The sequence below is a fragment of the Epargyreus clarus genome, unplaced genomic scaffold (assembly GCF_041222505.1).
Source record: "Epargyreus clarus isolate Ecla_fem2 unplaced genomic scaffold, WU_Ecla_fem_2.2 ptg000019l, whole genome shotgun sequence".
NCBI classification, from domain to species: Eukaryota; Metazoa; Arthropoda; class Insecta; order Lepidoptera; family Hesperiidae; genus Epargyreus; species Epargyreus clarus.
This window is the reverse complement of record NW_027332227.1, coordinates 8,879,791-8,900,114: the sequence shown is the minus strand read 5'-3', so window position 1 is coordinate 8,900,114 and position 20,324 is coordinate 8,879,791. Positions and strand designations below refer to the sequence as shown.

General features: G+C 34.9%; 1 protein-coding gene across 1 annotated transcript; it reads left to right on the top strand.

Annotated features, from left to right (window-relative positions):
- Nucleotides 1-6,101: 6,101 nt before the first annotated feature.
- Nucleotides 6,102-20,273, top strand: NGR-B3 (neuropeptide receptor B3). Its single transcript, XM_073083573.1, has 10 exons — nt 6,102-6,364; nt 6,866-7,000; nt 8,935-9,138; nt 10,207-10,378; nt 15,618-15,740; nt 16,898-17,157; nt 17,831-18,035; nt 18,446-18,653; nt 19,082-19,262; nt 19,342-20,273. The coding sequence occupies exons 1-10, from the start codon at nt 6,284-6,286 to the stop codon at nt 20,113-20,115; spliced, it is 2,343 nt and encodes a 780-aa protein (XP_072939674.1). The 5' UTR covers nt 6,102-6,283; the 3' UTR covers nt 20,116-20,273.
- Nucleotides 20,274-20,324: the final 51 nt, after the last annotated feature.

The window sequence follows — 20,324 nt, the reverse complement described above, 5'->3', positions numbered from 1 at the left end:
TGAATATTGAGATATAGGTACAAATATTATTATTGGTTTATATAAAGTGAATATTGATTTTTCCGGTTAACCTAACGATCATTTAATAATATCAAGAGTATTTAGTATTTCTATATTGTACGGGATATGTGCTGTCATTAAAATATAACATAAAATGAATATGGCTGCCATTTCATAATGGTTGGAGAAAAAATATAAATAGAGATAATTTATCAATAACATTGACCGGATACCCTGAACAATATTATATAATTTACAGCAATCAAATTTTATTTAAAATACTTAAATAAAATTAGTTACGCAATTATGTACGATGTTTTTAAACAACTCCAACTTATGTTTATAAAATTCTTAGAAAAGATAACTATTACAATAATATTTGTACAGAGAATGAAGTTTTATAATTTCATTTCAACATCGAATAAAACAAGAAAACAGTGTCGTGTCATTGCTGATGTAATTATTTATTAATTGACTGGGTAAGTACTACTAAATATTAAAAAGTATTAACGTATTAACTAACTACTTTATTATAATTCAAGAATAATTAATCATAACCGCAAACCCCTGCCCAAGAGTGGGATTATTATCCTAGTTTAGGATCAAGCATTTGTGTTACTGGCTGAAATCTGACAGTCTGACAGTCTGAGACCCGAAAAAGGACATAGGATAGTTTTTATCCCGGAAATCCCACGGGAACTAGGGATGGCAATCTAAGATCGATTAATCGGAGAATCGATCTTTTGGACTAAAAAAATCGATTATGTTAATCAATGTTAGTAAGGATTTGATTGTAAACTTTGCATTTGATCAAGTGATGATCTTTAGCAAAATTGTTGTCCATGAGCCCACGAAGGTTTCAGAGTAGGTACGACCAATTTTCGCCAGATGGCGCCACTGGTATTCCAATGAAGGTACGAATTTTCAGTTTTAGGTGTGTTAGTATGTCATATTATTTTCTTTTAAACGCGGGCGAAGCCGCGGGCAAAAACGGATTATTCCCACCTGTTGTACTGAATAGTTCTACCGTAGGCCTTATGGGACTTTTTTTTCCCAGTGTAGTTAATAATAAATGAAAAAGGTATGAAATAGTACTTGCTGCGCCATAGAAACTGAAAAATCTGGTTGGGTCTAGACTGTTTATCTTTTTATCTCAAAAAGGTCACAAGTCTTGTGCATTGTGATTAAATGATTTTAATTTTGTTAATTAGTCGGTAATTACACATAAAAGCTATCATTTTGTTGACATTTAATATCTTGACACTACTTTTCCTTTATAATATGTATTATTATGCAATATTCAATAAGATTTATTCACATATTTTATATTAGGTATGTAGGATGAGTGGTGTCATACAACAAACTTTTTGAATATTTAATAGTTTTTCCCTACACCTGGAGACCTACCACCATCTTTTAAAAATCATCATAGTTCAGGATAGTTTTATTTCAGTATTGCATCAACATTATTTTGTTTCGTACCATGACCTCCTTAAAATACATAGTATTGTTTTATTCCGGCCGAGTGATGTAAAAGAATTAGTAAAGTTTCTATTCCTTATCCAAGAGGAAATTAGTCATACGCAGTTGAACAAACTTAATTATGTTTGACATTTATTATTATTTTTTATTAAATTTAGTAAATGTTACACTCTTATTCATTTTTCTCTCATCCGTTGTATGAAACCAATTGAAATTGTCATATTTTGCTTAAAACGTAAAATTTCCTGCAAAAAAGAATGAATAATTTCGACCGACATAATACAAAACTGCTTATTATAATATTTTAAAAACAACCTTGCTTTAACGACGTCGTGGTACGAAATTTTAATGTATGATTAAAATAATACTGTTTTAAGATGTTTTAAGATGGTAGTAACCCCGCTGATCTCAACAGCATAAATAATTATGTTTTATCTTATTAGATGAGTACATATACTGATTTATAAAAAAAAATAATTAAGAACTACACGAAACCAGTTGAAAAGCTTAAAAAATATAGCGCAACTTACGAGAAAAATAAACTCCATACGAGATATACTTAGGTAAGAGTGGAGTGGGATCCACCTTTCAGATCAATCTATTTTCACCTGTAAAGATTGACCCCATTTCACTCGTACGATTTTTTCCATCTGATCCTTTTAATTTTTCCTCTTCTCTTTCCTCTCCAAGAGTTTTCTACTTTTACTTTTTTCATGTTTACTTTTGTATTTGTAGAAGCTATCTAATTGGCCTATATAGATACACTTGTTATATAATTTTGAAGCTTTTTAGATAATGTGAACATATCTTTAGAACTGCGTGTCCGTACATAATATTTTGTTTTAATAAACGGTTATCTTTTGCAAGAAATGTTGTAATAACAATCACAATATTAACTGAATTTATTATATAAACATTGAAGTTAGTGAAAATATATGATTGCGATATTTTTGTTTTGTATATTGAGATATGTATAACATTTAAGTCTCCTTGATCTGTTTTTATGCGCAGATTCGCCATTTTTGTAGATGTATTCGTTTTATTCCATATTCCGACTTCACAAATACTTAAGTAGGTGTGTTATATTATTGGAACTATAATAATTCTAGTACTTCAGTACCAATTGTTTTAAAAGCACCTGAAATAAAAATTACAAATAATGAACCATTAAAAAGGCGGCGTTCATTTTGGATATACTTTACCAGTCATCAGCTGAAACAGGATGTCGAGCGCCATCTTCAGGAGTCAGAACTAAGTCATTTATAAACCAGCTTAAAAATGTGGTTTATCTAAATTATGTTTTACTGTGACGTAGAAGTCGCTCAGATTTTCTGTAGATTTTTCTAGCATCGGCGATTCGCATTTTAGCAATTGCATTGATGTTTCATTTTCGTTTGGTGATGAAACATTGATGCAATAAATACATAGGCAAAGCCAAACATAATTAAACTTCTCGTTTATCGAAGTCTGTAAAAAACGTGTGTTTAGCATCTACGTCTCAAACGTGCATTTGATCACAGCAATTTGGTCTAAGTATGTACTTAATTTTCGAAAAGCATCAGGTGATCTATATTTTAGATCGATAGACAATTGTAGGGTTAAGTAAATATTTTTGGTAAACTTGTTTCCATTAAGGATAATATACGAGCAGATAATAGTATCTTAATATCATTACTGATATCTTAGTAAGAAAGTGTCTAGTAATGATATCTAGTAAACAGAGTCAATACGTCATCAATGTTCAACAAACTCCTACTACTTACTCATCAAATGTTATAAGGTCAACTTAGATATACACGACGACACGTGTCTCTTGTTTTTATCTCTCTACGACTGTCTACACATTTCTAAGTCATGAATGAAAACAAGTGGAGAAAAACATTAAAAACAGCGTCGGTTTAACTGGCAACCTTTTTATGCCCCACTGTAATGACAGTATGCTCTAAAATTTAGGGGAGAGTCTTGGAGGATAAGGGGTTTTCTTTCTAAGATTGTAGTAGCACACCTTTGATAAGTAAAGATACTTCGTCGCCTTGCAATTGAATAAAGCCACAAAAGGCTGATTTTTCCCTTAATTTTTTTGAATTCTTGGCAAATAAAAATACTTTTAGAGAAAATTTACGCATAAATAATTAATACTCCGTAATTAACATAACGAATAAATAAGTATTTCAAATATTTCAGGGATATTATAGCACGGAGACGTGGCAAAACTTTTTTACGCAACTATTTCAATTCTCAAAACTGTGAACATTTTCTTGTTGGGAGTGAGTAAGTGAGACGGTACTGCCCATAGTCATCTGTAATCTACTCCTTGCATACCATGATTTCACCTGAAGCCAAATACGTTGCTACTCCTGAGGACTAAGTCACATGCTTCTCCTGAAACACAACGATACGCCCATCCATGTTTGCTTCTCAAATTGACACTAGTCCACCAAAATGACCAAGAACGCTTTTAATAATGTCACAAATAAAACTACCTAGGTACGTCTGAAATTGTCTAGGGTTTGAAACTGAAGTGGATGGCTACAATTTAAAATACTGGGCAAAAATATTTATTTCCAGAAAATCAGTAGTCATTCAGCTTAATTGTATCGGCCAAAGCGGATACAGCTTATTGCAGCGTGACTTAAAACGGCTCATCACGTGTCATTCCCGTGCTTACAATTTCAATAAAAAATAAATTGTCACATTTTGTGCAGGCAGGAAGTTTATATTTATTACGTGAGATTTTTGTTTCTTGTTGTATCTAATCGAATGTTCACAAAGTTCGCATTTTACCTTACAGGTCTGATTCGGAGTAAATTGGCTTGAGCAGTAGACAGACATAAATTCATCAAAATAGATCAAAAATAACGCATACCCTTAAAATAACAAAATTACCTACTTCCGAGTGTATGGTTTATGCATGATTCGTAAGAATCTTATTCAAAGTCATGGTTAATGCGTCATAGCTTATTGTATTTAATATATTCCATACTCGTGTAATTAGAACCCATTCTATGACACATGAACTTTGGCATCAAAAGTAGCGCCAGAAATAAATCTTATCTAGGAGAAATCACGAACAATATTGTTATGGTAATGGTTCGCCTTACACAGATCACGGTCGTAGCTTTATATTTAAATTATATAAATTGTAACGCAGAAATGTAATACTGGTTTTCATTACAGCTGTAATAATAATTACAGTGATAACTGTATGATTTCCGTATCGTATCCGATCTTTTAATCTTAAAAAAAATTACAATAAATCAAATAGCAATAATTTCTTTTTCTTTATTTTCTTTATTGTCTTTTTCCGAAGTCACTTTTATCAATTACCTATTATTTATGCTTTCATTTGGTCCTTCGAACCATATTACTAGCATTAGAATAAATAAAAATATATCATGAAAGATAAAACAAGACTTTTTGCTAAAATAGTACAATGATATTCACTTTGTCTCTCTTCTCTATCTAAATAATGAATAGGTACATACACGTTGTTTGGTTGTAATTTCACGCCTTATTATTTGAAATAGCATTTCGATTTCTCGTGTTGAAAAACACGTTTAGTAATAGGAGTAAGTAGTATATTATATTACACATTGCCTAATTATTAGCTGCGTTATCGTCAAATTTTGTTAATAAGTCAATAACCTAATTATGCTTGGAATGAAGTAGGACAAAGAAAACAAATATTTATACAGAAATGAAAATTTCATGGTGGACGAAAGGAGATGTGAATTTTCTTCAAGAACCACCAATAGAGACCAAATCCAGATTCGATAGCCCTGTAGACGTACATATACACTTCAAAGCTATGCATATTGCGTATTATATAGTAAGAGAGCATCAGTCAGGTGCAAATGTAGGCAGGTAAATCACTATGACAATTACAAGAGTTTAAAAATGAACTGTTTTAATAAGGGCTAGAAGATGTAGGTTTATATATTTTTATGAAATCCTATAATGTCCAAGTCTAATAATTTTAAGAATGTTTAAATTGTTATCTGGAAATGTTAGATCGGAGGGGACTAGGAGGAAACGAATTATATGCGGGAATGTATGCTGATATTACAAATCACTCCAAATCACAACAAGGTCAGCAATCATACCTATCTATAATGGCAGAAGAAGATGATAATGAAAACAGAAGGACGTGTGGTTGTGGTCATTTAGTCCAAATCCACGGACAGTTTTGTCGACTCTTAATGTTCTGGCATGTTGTTTGTGTAATGCGTGAAGAGTGGTCATGGGTCAAGTAGATTTTATAAATTTCGTTGTGTGACTGGAATAATCATTTCAACAGTAATATTCAATAAATATTCAATAGTAAGTATTGTAGTAAATGTAAAATTCATAAAATTGCAAGTTGAAAGGTTGTTTGGGTATATTCAAATTAAATAGTTCTAGAAATACATTACGTACTACATACACATTATTTTTACAGTTGCTCGAATTTTAGATAACGTTTTAAGCATTAGTAATGGAATCACAGCATATTTAGTGATTAACATGCGATAACAATTGATTGTGGACGCAGATAATTTATAAACACTGGTGTTTAGCACAATAAGCGCTGTCGTGGTCGCAAAGAAAATATATTGTGAGTCCGGTACAACAACAAAAGCTGTTATGGTTTTGGCTCACGCTGGAATGTTTGATGCCAGTATTATCGAATCGTGTGATGCTGTAACATTTGTTGGAAATTCAGCATAAAAATGTACATTACTTTATTTTACGTAATTATCAAAAATGAGTGAATTAAATGACGAATAATGGTTGTACTGAGTGCTAAGTGTTACGTTTAATCATGTACTGGCCTTATAAGTTGTGGATTGTGCCTATTTACTACCAGTGGATTTGGATAACTCTTAACGGTCTCGGAACACAGGTATTACAGGTGTCGATTAGTAATTCTAATGATAAACTGAAATAAATAGCCCGCAAGGTGAATGCAATTAACTAACACATTGATTTTTATTTTTATGAGTTACGATTATGACATAATGTCGCGAGATTAATAGCAAGTCATTATGAAAATGCTAAATTTAATATTTGTGTTGATCTTATACAAGGAAATTGTATACGGCACATGAAAATTAGTAACTTTTGATAAGTACGCAGTAAAATAATACATATATACGTTTATTATAATATTTCCCCAATGAATCATGTTTATTTTGTTTTTAAATATATGTATTTACACCGGGATTATCAAAAGTCACTTAAAATTGTAGTCGGTTCCATTAACTCTCTTATAACCAACTGTATAATTCACAATAAGTTGAATTTAGAAAAAAATACAAAAATAAATACCGTCTGAAAAGATCGACTTAATTTAAGACATATTTTTGATGAGTTTTAAACGATAGATATAAATATCACATTTTAGGTGGGAGCCTTCATCAATGACGGGCTCAATCCAGTCAAAGTCGATTTGAGTGTTTGGCAGAAGCGTAACACGAGGCTTGCAACTGGCACCAACGAACAACTACAATGCGAGAGACCAAATATTTACATATGCGAGGTATATCCATCATTCATTCCATAGACTTTCCTTCTTTTCATTATAATGGTTATAGACTTGTAATTAGATGCGGTTCACTACATTTTATTATTATTTTGTGATAGTAAAAATTTTAGATTTCTGAAATTTAACAGAAATGTTAAGCGCTACCTTTATTCAATTTAGTTTGAACCAAGGCAGAAACATTATACGTTCAAAGTTAGTATTCATAGGTAGCAGCGCATGTAGATATCGTCATCCTCATTTCTCAGGTAGAGCCAGATTACAATGTCTACAAGCAATAGTGACAGCTTCTGGTGGTCTGCATACTCATTTAGAGTAATTTCTTAAACTTGAAATCGATCACTCATGCATTTTGGTTCTTACGAATTCAAAGTTTCATGTAATTATATTATTCACTTTTAAAACGACACAAACATCTGGTGCTATCCTTGTATATTGATATAAATTGAAAATAGGTATAACAGTAGGAACTCAATTAAAAGAGATTATAAGAGAGAGGGTCCAACGAACTAGCTACTTTCAGTAGAGTTTATTTGTGTTTTGGCGATTGAATTGATGAGTTAGCTTGCGAAAAGCAGTTATATCATACTTGCTGAGTTCTTAAATAAAACCCAAAATAGCTTCATACATTCAATTATCCGAATTTTCGATTATCCGGATGCCTTCCGATAACAATTAATGCAGTAAGTCTGTACTATAAGTATCAAAGTCTCGACTGTATTGACCGCTGTCCTGCCACAGTCGAAAGTTGAACCAAGGGCTTATTATTCCGACGGCTAACGGCTGTATCCACTAAATTGCTCCAATTCATCATCAACCCATTACTGTCCCACTGCTGGGCACGGGTCTCCTGTCATAATGAGCAGGATTAGGCCATAGCCCACCGCGCTGGCCAAGTGCGTATTGGTAGACTTCACATGCCTGTTAGATTTTTTTTTATAAATCTCTCAGGTATGCAGATTTCCTTGCGATGTTTTCCTTCAGCGTTTAGCAAGTGATAATTAATTTCTAATACGCACATAACTTTGAAAAATCAGAGGTGCGTGCCTGGGATTTGAACGTCGGACCCCTCGATCGAGAGGCCGAGTTTCTTAACCACTAGGCTATCACTGCCATAACTCTACTTAGTACCTATATATATAAACTCGTACCTATAAAAATATATTAATCGCGATTACAATTAGAGACTAAATCAAATGAATTAGATACGCAGGTAATTAATTGTATTAAGTACTTCTCTTTGTATTTATTCTATATAATATGATAATTATGTATATTAAAATAACTTCTCATTCAACGAAGATTATAGTCGCAATATCTAAGTCTAAATAATTGGATATTGATAACATTTTACTATCGTTAAATTTTCACAAAACGTACAGTCATATCTTTTAATTGAATCGTTATTGAAATAAAGGTATGTATTTCCTTACTAAGAATCTCTCATTAATATGTAACTAAATTTAAAAATGGTAGATCCTTTCGTGATTCCACTCCGGGGGCACCATCGATCTATATTTGCGTAATAAGTCCAGAGATAAGCGCTACTGTGTCTTGGTTTTGAAGGTTTTGGTAAATGAGATAAAGTTATTCGACGTATTTCAAATTATTCCTAATACACAACAAATTATCTGTTGCCGACCTAAGGTAGAATTCTAGCTAGCTCGCAAAATCTATTTATCAAATATATTTCATATAAAATATAGCTTATGTTACTCGTGGATAATGTAGCTTTCGAATGGTGAAAGAATTTTTAAAATCGATCCATTAGTTTTTGAGCCTATTCATTACAATCAAACAAACAAAGTTTTCCTCTTTATAATATTAGTATAGATTATAGAATCATAGGCGATAGTTGCCACTTATCAGGTGCATAATGCATATCTACTCTTGCTATTTTTCTAACATGTATAAAAATACGTATATTTCAGGAACCACCCAACATCATCCCTGCTGGTTTAGGGAAGACATGCGATTACAGGAATACGAGGTACCACGAGCAAGTGTACCGCTGGGTGGCGGGCAGGGGTTGCCTGCGCTTTACACCGGATTTTCTCTACGTCGCTGGTTACAACAACATCACGCTGAGCGCTAACTGCATCTATGAAAACTGGTTCGCGCCTTGTTTAGAGATCGTCAGTACCATTTGTAACACATACGTAGTCACATGCTTGTACTAAATTTATTCTATGCTTGTACAACTTTTTTAACATAAGGTCCCACAAATTGTTGCCTCATTCATGTTTCGTTAGATTTTTCTCTGTCGCTTATTACATTTTTAATCATTTACTCAGTTATTTCAGTAGATCAGTTATTTGGGAGGCCAACTTTACTTCTAGATCTACTATTTACTTATTACCCTTTGTGCGATGTACCAAGTGCAAACTTCTCTCTCTGCTCCCTTTGCGAATCTTGTCATTGCATGAGATACAAATTTAAGAAATCTCCATACTCCATCAACATAATTATCTACTTGGTTTATTAACCTTTCAGCTGTGTTGAAACAATGTGCCTCTACTCTTTACACTGGAGCAATAAATAGGTTCATCTATAAACAAAATAATGTAAAAGTGGCCAGAACAAAGTACCTACATAGAGTACAGTTTATAGATATGTGCATATAATTAATAATTGATTTGATTAATGATGCACATAAAATCAATGTGCTTTAATCCATCAAATGGATTATTTACTGACAGTACATAACAGATAAAACAGCTAATCTACAGTCAATGGCACTGCTGCACAAATTCTACCTTTTCAGTTGTGGGTACATAGTACAATGATTGTATTCTTCTTAGCTTAAGTTTGAGTGACTGTAGAAAACGTTTTTTTTTACTAGGGAAATGTATAATAGATACCTAGTCGTGAAACCATCACTGTCGGGTACTGGTCTCCTCTTATAATGGAATAGGCCTTAGTCCTTATTGTAGACAATGTAAATAAATGGTTTTGTATTTATACACGTAAGTCATATTTATATAGACGTACGTGTAGTCGTCGTCAATCCACTTCTACTCACGGGTCTCCTCTCAGAGTGTGAGGGTTATAATTCATTACACTGGTCAAGTGCGGATTATTAGACTCGATACACCTCAGACAACTTTTTTAAGAATTCTCAAGATTTTGAACGATTTAAGTACGAATTTTAGCAGTTATATTAGGCAGGTAATTTAATGTAGATTGTATATTTAATATTACAGGCTAAACCAGATGGTACATGTGGATGCTATCCATTCGACCCTGGCTTCGTAGAAGTAACTCGCGCGATACGAGATTCACTCGTGTCATCAGCTCGTGGACGATGGGAAAGATGCTTCCACCAAGCAAGCGACTGCTGTAGCCATTATATGGCACAGGAAACTAATGTTACAGGTGCGTCCCTTGGTATTCAAATTATACTCGGCTAAATTATTATAAAAACGAAAAACCTGATTGCTTAAATATATATACTATTATTAAGGTGGTAGAACCCTTTGTGGTTCGACTCCGGCGGCACCACCGCCACACCTACTTCTGCCTAACAACAGCAGTGTTAGGCATTGCTGTGTTCCGGTTTGACGGGTGTGGTAAGGGAGACAGACTTTTTCGAGGCGTTCCAGCTTAGTCCTCAGGGGTAGCGGCGCATCTGTGGCCGACCTCAGGTAGGAATATCTAATCCTATCTGGGGTTGATTACAAATGTCCACGGGCGGCAGTAGCCACTTACCATCAGGTGGACTGCATGCTCGTCTGCTACTTCTATATTATAAAAAAAAAAAACTATGTTACTGCTACAATTTACACGAATCCAACGAAACCACATAATGTTAAAACTCCTTTAAGGCGTAGCGCGTGCCAAATAATGAAACTTACCTATATATGCATATAGGTACATATAAGTACTCGAAAACATTACCCTCTGCAGTCGAAAAAAACTTGTGTCTTCAAGAAATTACTTAATTAAAATGCAATAAATTAAATGCAAATGTCGACCACAAACAGGAAAAAATCAGTTTTAAATGTTTTGACTTCATAAAAATTTTTTTTTTTTTTTTTCCTTGTATAAAGTACCGAATGAATAAGGTACTTTATATTTATTACAATCTAGCCTACTATAAGACTAATGAGTAATTTTACGCTAACTTAAACTGCTAAATAATCATATAATGAAGGCGGCGTCCTCTGACACTGCACTTCTTTGTCTTATCACATAAAGGAGTAGACACATTGTTCTTGTGTTCTATAATGTTCACTTATCACTTCTTCACTAACACTACACTGTGTCATGTCACTAACTCAAACGGTTTAGTCCTTTTGAGTCTTCTCACTAAGTCCGTCGTATCGAGGAGCTGGATCGCCTCGATATTGACGTGATGGTGAAGTCTTTTTTGATGGCCTTCAGCATAAGTGCTAATCACTTTTTTAACAAGGTCTACTTGAAGGTCCCGATGTAGATCTTCGTTTCTTACATACCAAGGTGCATTTGCAATACCCCTAAGTACTTTATTTTGGAACGTTTGTATGATATTTAAATTACTTTTTTTGGTACAGCCCCAGAGTTGAATACCATATGTCCATACAGGCATTAGGACTTGTTTATATAGCAATATTTTATTGTATATAGACAGCGAGGAATGTTTCCCAAGCAGCCAATGCATAGCTCTGTATTTGAGCTCCAGCTCGTCACGTTTTTTCTTGACGTGAGCTCTCCAGCGCAGCTTCGCATCAAGGGTCATGCCAAGATATTTGGCTGTGTTTGCGTATGGAATGGGTGTATTGTTAATATATATAGGTTGATAATTAGGATGCCTATTTGTAAAATCAATGTGCACTGATTTGGTTTCATTGAGTTTCATTCGCCACTTCTTCGTCCAATTGATTACTTTGTTGATAGCTACTTGGCAATTCTCCGCTGCTTCAGCGTGATCATTCCCTACAGCTATAATTGCAGTATCATCAGCAAAAGTTGCGAAGATGTTATTTTCTGTTTCTGGAATGTCACAGGTGTATAAGAGGTACAGGACCGGCCCCAATACACTGCCTTGTGGTACGCCAGCATTTATTTGCTTGAGATCTGAGTATGCTTCTCCTTGTCTCACTCGGAAAGCTCTGTTTGAAATATAAGATATTAATATTTCTGAGAATTGCTTTGGTAGCATTGCTCTTAGCTTCAATATCAAGCCTTCATGCCAAACTTTATCGAAGGCTTGCGCTACATCTAAAAATACTGCAGAGCAGATTTTCTTCTCTTCTAATGATTTTTCTATTGTACTAGAGATCCTATGAATCTGATCTATCGTGGAGTGTTTTTCTCTGAAACCAAACTGGTGATCTGGTATAAAGTTTTTATGTTCTAATATGGGTTTGAGTCGCTTTAACAAGAGCTTCTCAAAGACCTTAGACATTATAGGCAATAGGGAGATAGGCCTATATGATGCAGCTTCATGTGGCGGTTTACCCGGTTTTGGTATCATTATTACTTCAGCTACCTTCCATAAGTCTGGAACATATTGAATTCTGAATGAAGCATTTATTAGGGAAGTTAACTTGATTACAGCTTTTCTAGGAAGGTTCTTCATAACCTCACCTGTAATCAGGTCGAATCCAGGAGCTTTTTTAGGATTAATGTTGCGTTGTATCTCTGTTGACACTTCTTTTGGGGTCACAAATTTAATATCTAGCTCTGTCTGCTCTATACAGTGACTACTATAATCACTATATTCTCCTTCATTTGGTTGGAAGATTTTTTCTAGATGAAGGGCAAAATGAGAAGCTTTTTGCATATCATCAATTATCCATTTTCCATACTTATCTTTAATTGGGGGAATTTGCTTGATAGGTCGTTTCAAACCTTTGGTTGCTTTCCACAGTGAGTAGTCTGTGCTGCGATCATTGTTTAAGCTTGATAAATAGGTTTTTAGGGTATCGTTATTAAATTGATTAATTTTTCTCCTAAGTGTTTTTGTGAGGTTGTTCAGATGTTTTTTGTCTTCGGGAGACCTCGTTTGGTGCCATCTTCTCCTTTGTCGCCGTTTTTCCTTTATAAGGACAAGTATTTCCCTTGTATACGTTGGACGTGTGACTCTCACTCTAGCTTGTGGTGTATTTTTCCAGGCTGAATGTTGGATAATTTTAACAAATCCACCCACTTCTTCGTCTATTTGTTCGGGAGTTTTAAGTGGAACGTGCAAGTTTATATTACGTGTGAGATCCACCTTAAAACTTTCCCAATCTGTATGCTTATTCACTAGGCCGAGCTGGCTATTTCGATGTACAAAGCTTTGATGCAGTGTTAATATGATTGGCGAATGGTCCGAGCTCATATCGTATGAACCCTCAACGCTCATGAGACTTCCTGATATTTTTTTATATATAAAGAAATCTATCAGGTCAGGAACTTTATTAGGATCAGTTGGCCAGTATGTAGGTTGTCCTGTTGATATAACTTCACATTTCAAGTGTTTCAAGGCATTGAATAATTCTTTGCCTTTAGGAGTTGTTAACCTCGAACCCCAATAGACATTCTTGGCATTAAAATCACCACCCAAGATGAATTTTTCGTTAAATTTATTTAAAAATTGTATGTACTTCTCTTTTTTTATTGAATATCTAGGTGGGCAATAAATTGCTGCAATAGTTATATGGTAGTCCTTAGTTTCGACACCAATAGCCACTGATTGGATATCATGTTCTTCGTGTTTAAATTGTTCATAATGAAACAGATTATCTTTGATAATAACAGCACTTCCACCTCTAGCACAATTGTCTGGATGGATTGCGTGATATATTGCATATCCTTTGAATTTTATGTGTGACTGTGAGGTGAAATGTGTTTCCGAAATTAAGCAGATATCTATATTTTTTGTGTCTAGGACTACTTGAAGTTCGCTCTGATGTTGCTGTAGTCCGTTGGCGTTCCATGTCATTATCTTTAGTATGCGACCCATTATAATTTATTACTATGTTTAATAATATTTTTCTCTAGTTTATTAAGCCGTTCGTTAAATGTAGTCATAAACTTTAGAATTTGACCTAATTTATCATCAGTTTCTTTACTCTTATTTGAGGTTGATTGTTGTTGTACCTTCTTGTTAGCTGCTGCTGCTTGAGCATAAGATTTATTATTGTTTTTTTGGTTTATTTCAAAAGTGTTTTTTTTCTCAGTAGCTTCTGGATTTCTTTGTTCTGAAATTGTTTGACGGTTTTCAGGGTTTGTTAGTTTCTTTTGGCTTTTATTTTTCATCTTTTGCATCTCTTTTGCTACGATACAACCTCTATAACTCGCGGGATGAGCTTCACCACAGTGGATACATTTAGCTTTAGCGTCTGACGGTTTTTGACAGTCCGTGGTAAGATGTTTGCCAGTGCATTTGACACATCTTGGTTCTCTTGCGCAGTATTTATGTGTATGACCATAGTTTTGGCACCTCTTACATTGAGGAATTAACTTTGGAGTTTTCAGTGGTTCTATTTCTACTTTGCAACCTAAAATGGATTTTATATTGTACACATTACTTATATTTTCTTCATGTTTAAAGGTAAGCATAAACATATTAAGTGGTTCTTTGTTCTTCCATCTTAACTTGTTTGTAGCTTCCACAATCTTGTATCCTTTTTCTAATAAGTCTTCCACTATTCTTGTAGGTTCGCATGTATGGTGTAATTTTTTAGCAATGACTCGTATTGGCCTCTCGCGTTTGTTTTCAAACGAGTGCCAGAGTATTTTGTTCTCTGACAGATTTTTTGTCAGTGTCCTGTAGCTGTCTTCATTGCTTGTATTAATCTTTACTGTTTCCTTACTCAACATTTTAACGTTGAATGTGTTACCAACATGTTGAGTCAGGAAATCGTAGAATGTCTGGTAGTTTTTTATGCCATCCACTATAATGGGTGGTGGTGGGGGTAGTTTTTTAGGTTTTTCTCTTTCGGGCTCCTTTTTCTCACCGGAGTCTTGTTCTATTGAAGTGGGTGATGTCGCTAATTTCCTCTTTTTTCTGCTTTTTTGTCTAATCCACTCCGTTTCTTTCGCAAGATCTTCCTCATCAGTAGTGTATGTTACCGAACGAGTAGGCTGCTCATTGGGAGTATTCTCATTCCTCGTGGTATTTTTTTCTGCTTTTAGCTCTGCGATTTCTTGCTGTAATTGGGCTATTTGACTCTTAAAGTCGTTAATTATACCTTCAAGATTTTCTCTCTCAGCTTTTTCTTTCATATATGCTTCATAGAGCATATGTTCCGTTTCTGTTTTTAATTTTATAGGGGATTGCTTAGCCATACTTACGACAAGTGTAGCTGCACCTTAATATTATAAATAAAATAATCGGTTATAACACCTTGCACTTTAACTGGGTCATCGCACGAACGCGGCGCGGCCGGCGGCGCGGCGACAATGTTATGATTCGTATGCACTTTCTGCTCTTAATTGGAGCACGCGAGCGACACGACTGATTTTGACGGAAATCAGACAATCACTTCATAAAAATAAAGTATGAAAATGTTTTATACGCTTTCCTTCCTCGTGTATCTTTCATTGTCGTTTATATAAAAAAGCACTGTTAAGAAAACTTATCTGTCGTAAATGTACGATTTAAATAAATAATTATTGTATCACTATTTTTGCCTATTTTTTTCAGATACAGAGAAATGTGAAACTACTTTCGATGGATGGACGTGCTGGCACTCCACTGAAGCTGGTTATATCGCAAACGAAGTTTGTTCTGAGTTCGCCTACTCTAATGTGGGACCATCGTGCCATCGTATGTATCTGACTCAGTATTATTTTGTCTCTGTCCGATTTCATTTGCAATCCATTACTGTTCCACTGTTGGTTACGGGTCACTTCGGAGCAGCAGCCTTACCCATTGCGAGGCTCCGGGCGGGAGGTCTTTGCGAGAACCCTGTCTTTCGTGAAAAGTATACGATGCGAAAGTAGGTCTGGTTTAGGTATTTGTCATGTTTGATGAGAAATGCTATATTTTACATTTATTCATGATTTACAATTAACAAATAGAGAGATGATAAATTTTAAAATCGATGTTTTCGGCTTTTCTTAAGACTAAAAATTCGTAGAGACGGATTGGCCGTAATTTAAAGTAATCTGTCCAAATGGGAATTAGTAGACACATCTTTTAGATGTTTTTTACGAACTCTTATGCAAGTAGGTTTCTCACGATGGTTCCGTTCATCGCTTTAGCGACTGGGATTGGAACCTTGGACCTCCCGATAGGCTAAGCATAAAGCCCTTAAATAGTTGATCAATCCTTTTAGCCATTTAATTTTACTTAATATCCTAATTTTTGATAATTTCATTAAATTGTTATTGCGACTTTATAAAGGTATTGAGTACATAACAGTAATATAAAATTGCTATTGAAGCACCACCACACCATTCAATGGAGTCCTCTGTATATTTTTTATGCTGCTGAGTTCTAGATATCTGACATAACTCATTATATTTATAGTTGATTGGTCAGTAGTCGAAACAGTAGATCATAAATCAGAATATTTCTTTCAATTTATCGAGGCGATTATTTTACACAGCGCACCTGCACTGACATTGCTCTCATTTTGACGACCTTATATGCAACGGAAAATTTGTATTCTAAAGTAAAGAGCTAAGTAACATATATTTTTTGTAATATAGAAGTAGCAGACGAGCATGCAGTTCACCTGATAAGTGGCTATTGCCGTCCATGGACATCTGTAATCAAATTCCTTCCTGAGGTCGGCCAAAGATGCGCTGCTATATCTAAGGACTAAGCTGGAACGCCTCGAAAAAGTATGTATCTCTTACCACACCCTTCAAACCGGAACACAATAGCGCTTAACAATGCTGTTATTAGGCAGAATAAGTCTTACGGTGGTGCCGCCCGAGTCGAACTATAGAGGACTCTACCACCTCTTCTGTTTATAGATTTTAGCAGTAAAGAGTGTTACGCGAATGGAACATGGGAGATACAGACGGACTACAGCACCTGCAGCATCACACCTCGTCTGCTCCGGAGATACCGGTTCTACATCGCCGTGCTGTCTTTCTCCATCGCGTCCTGCTTGCCAGCTATATTCGTGTTCTTCTTCTACAAGCGACTTCGGGTCACGAGGGTAGCGTTGCACAGAAACCTACTCATTGCAATCGTCGTGAGAAATGCTCTGGTGATCGTTAGCAGGACTGTGGTAAGTTGTATTTTTATGTGATAGAAGTAGAACAGGAGCATGCAGTCTACCTAGTGGTCGGTAGCACCATAGACCTGCTGACCATAGACATCTGTAATCAAACCCGGATATGTTTAGAATCCTTCGTAAAGTTAATCAAAGACGCCTTGCTATCTCTACGGACTAAGCTGAAACGCTCCAATAAGCATGTCTCCCTTACTATACCTTACCTTTAAATAAAAACACAGCAGCGCTTATCAATGCATTTGCATGAAAATTAACTGAGCTACATAAATGTTCAATACAGTAAATATTTTGATAAACCATAATCAGGTATATAAGTAAACATTTTAATAAATAATTGTTATCAAATAATGCTTAAATTGATTGTCTTACATATTTTGGTACACACATTGCACAATGCACATGTCTATTACATTAAGAAGAAACGAAAAAAATGCAATATCAATTTATAAAGGACTAAAACACAAATAGACCATTACTTTATGGTATAAATTTAAGCATCATTACATTTACTAAATATTCTGTTGCGAGTGTTTCCCACACCTCATCCACCGGACCAAAGTAACGCTTAATCCTGCCATCATAAGGAAGAAATGAATGGCAGTGGCTACTCTCAATCGGACCACGAAATCATCTAACAATTTATTTAATTTAAGGGACATTTTTCTAGGTGTACATCGACGAACTAACAAATGCAGGGGACACAGCGATGGCTCGTCACAGCATTGCTTGTCGCACTCTGGCTGTGGCGGAGAGGATCGCTGCCAACGCGGTGTTTGTCTGTATGTCCGTGGAGGGAGTGTACTTGCACAGGCTGATTGTGGCCGTGTTCAGGCAGAAACTGAAGGTGATTTGGCTGTATGGGATTGGCGCAGGTAAGAAAAATATGCGCAGGTACTCCTTGGTCTAATCTTTGCCTATTATTGTCTCCTCATTGTCTCACTAGCTGTGTGGAGATCTGACTAAGATGAAGACTAGTCTCAGACTGAAAAGAGTTTAGGCCGTGCTCTACCATTCTGGTGAAGTGCGAATAGATGGAGTTAATACATCCTAGATTTTTTTCATAAAAGCTATTTCTTTTTGTAGAGGACATGTTATAAGTGATAACCCTGCAATTACTGTCAAAACTGTTAGAAAGCTTTTAGTGACTCTTACCTTTGTAGACACTTGCTCAGCAGTGAACAATTAGGTTAATGATGATGATGATGACCTGTTATAACATTATGTTATGGATCCTTTTTTTTACTTTTTCAAATTTTAATATTTTTTTTTCAATTCTTTATAGTTGTAGCTGTATTGCCCGTAGTGATATGGGCAGTAGTGATGGGACAACTCAACGATCATTCTTGTTGGGTGGTGTATACTATAGAGAACATTCAATGGGCTTTAGACGCTCCGAGGATTGCTATACTAGTTGTCAATACAGCATTATTTATCGATGTTCTGAGAGTCTTGCTCACGAAGATAAGGAATTCCGAGAACGTTAATCAATTGTAAGATAAACCATATTATTTCTATAAAGTCTATTATAATTTTACTTATATTAAGTAAAGTTAAAATATACTAAATACGTATACAATTAGAACCAAATAAACGCCAGAATACCAATGTTTTCTCTGCAAGTTCTATCAGATTTTTGGTGAAAGCTCTGAGAAACTGTTTTGTCTTGTGCCCCAAACTCACCGTCTTTTAATCACCGCTAGCCAAGAAATTACATTAAAATGTCCTGTTCAAAATTTGCCAGAGCCTTATTATATAAGACACTTCAAATCGGGCATAATTTACTTGGAGCTATCATGTATTTGGTCAATCCTCTGGTGTCACAAATATTCCGATGTTTTCTACTTCCCGTCAGGTCGTCTATTAGGTTATCTCTTAGCCTTGTCTTCATATAAAAATAATAATATCTATCTTTTTTTAGAAACACTGTCAAAGCGTCTCTATTTCTGATGCCGATATTTGGAATACAATTCATATTTACTGCTATTCGTCCAAATACAACAAATTGCATGGGGGAACAAATATACTACTACATATCTTACTCAATCGAAGGTCTGCAAGGATTCGTTGTGGCGATGTTATTCTGCTATGTCAACAAAGAGGTAAACACATTACTTAGAAGTCCTAGAGAAAAGTTTGCTGAAATCAATAACAATATTTACAAAGTACCATTCTTTTCAGGTCCATTCTCTAGTCAAAGCAACGTATAAAAAAACAGAAAATGCAGTCGTATCACGTGTTCGTGGTTCAAACTATCCCCGTATGAGCGTAGAACCAAATTCAGATAGAAGACTTACTTATAGCACCGGTATACAATCACAAAATACCGAAGACGGGAAACATCAGTACGCTACAATGAAACCGAAACTACATGTCGCTGAAATAATTTCTATTCAGGCCAGTGAAAGATTGGCAGATATCTTAGACCCTGTGTATGAAACTATTGAACATGGGTATTGTAACGAAGGCTACGATTGCCTAGAAAGATCAGATGTGGATAATGATTCTGGATTCATAGCAAACAGACAATCTAAAGTTGATGATTATTATGGGTTTACTAACGTGTCTAGTGTATCAATAGGTTGTCCAGATTGGATCTCTTCACCAGCAGGGACCATTTACAATAATTCTGTAGAGGGCTATGAGATAAGACCGTTCAGCAATAATGAAACATCTATTGAAACAAAAGAGCCGGATATTGATAACAACCAAGTCCCTATTAATCCAGAACATAACAATATAGAAGAGGTAAAAAAACAAACTAATGATATAGACCCCGAGAAACCTAAAGGCAATACAACAGATGTTGATTCTGAGTACGAAGATTGTGAAAATATGTTTGACGAAATAATGCAATATATTGAAACCAATGATAATAAAGACGTGGTCTTGAATCCTGAACTTCTCTCACCGAACAGAAAAGAGGAAGATAAGATTATTTTCGTGGAAGAGTAATCTTATTATTCGTTTGATAATATGTAGTACATTGTTATGAACTGATATTAAAAACAATTGTGAGAGATTTTAAAAAATCGTGTGGAAATATTTTATTTTAATGCTTTTAATTGTTTTTCGTTCTGCTCTAACTTATTATTTTTAATAAAATGTATCAATTTAAATCATTACATTAATTTAACACCCTTGTACTGATAATGTCAAGATAT

Coding starts and splice junctions, on each gene's coding strand:
- NGR-B3 (XM_073083573.1), top strand. CDS start 6,284: ATGTACTGGCCTTATAAGTTGTGGATTGTGCCTATTTACTACCAGTGG. Junction 7,001..8,934: donor CAAATATTTACATATGCGAG/GTATATCCATCA, acceptor CGTATATTTCAG/GAACCACCCAACATCATCCC. Junction 9,139..10,206: donor TCGCGCCTTGTTTAGAGATC/GTCAGTACCATT, acceptor TTAATATTACAG/GCTAAACCAGATGGTACATG.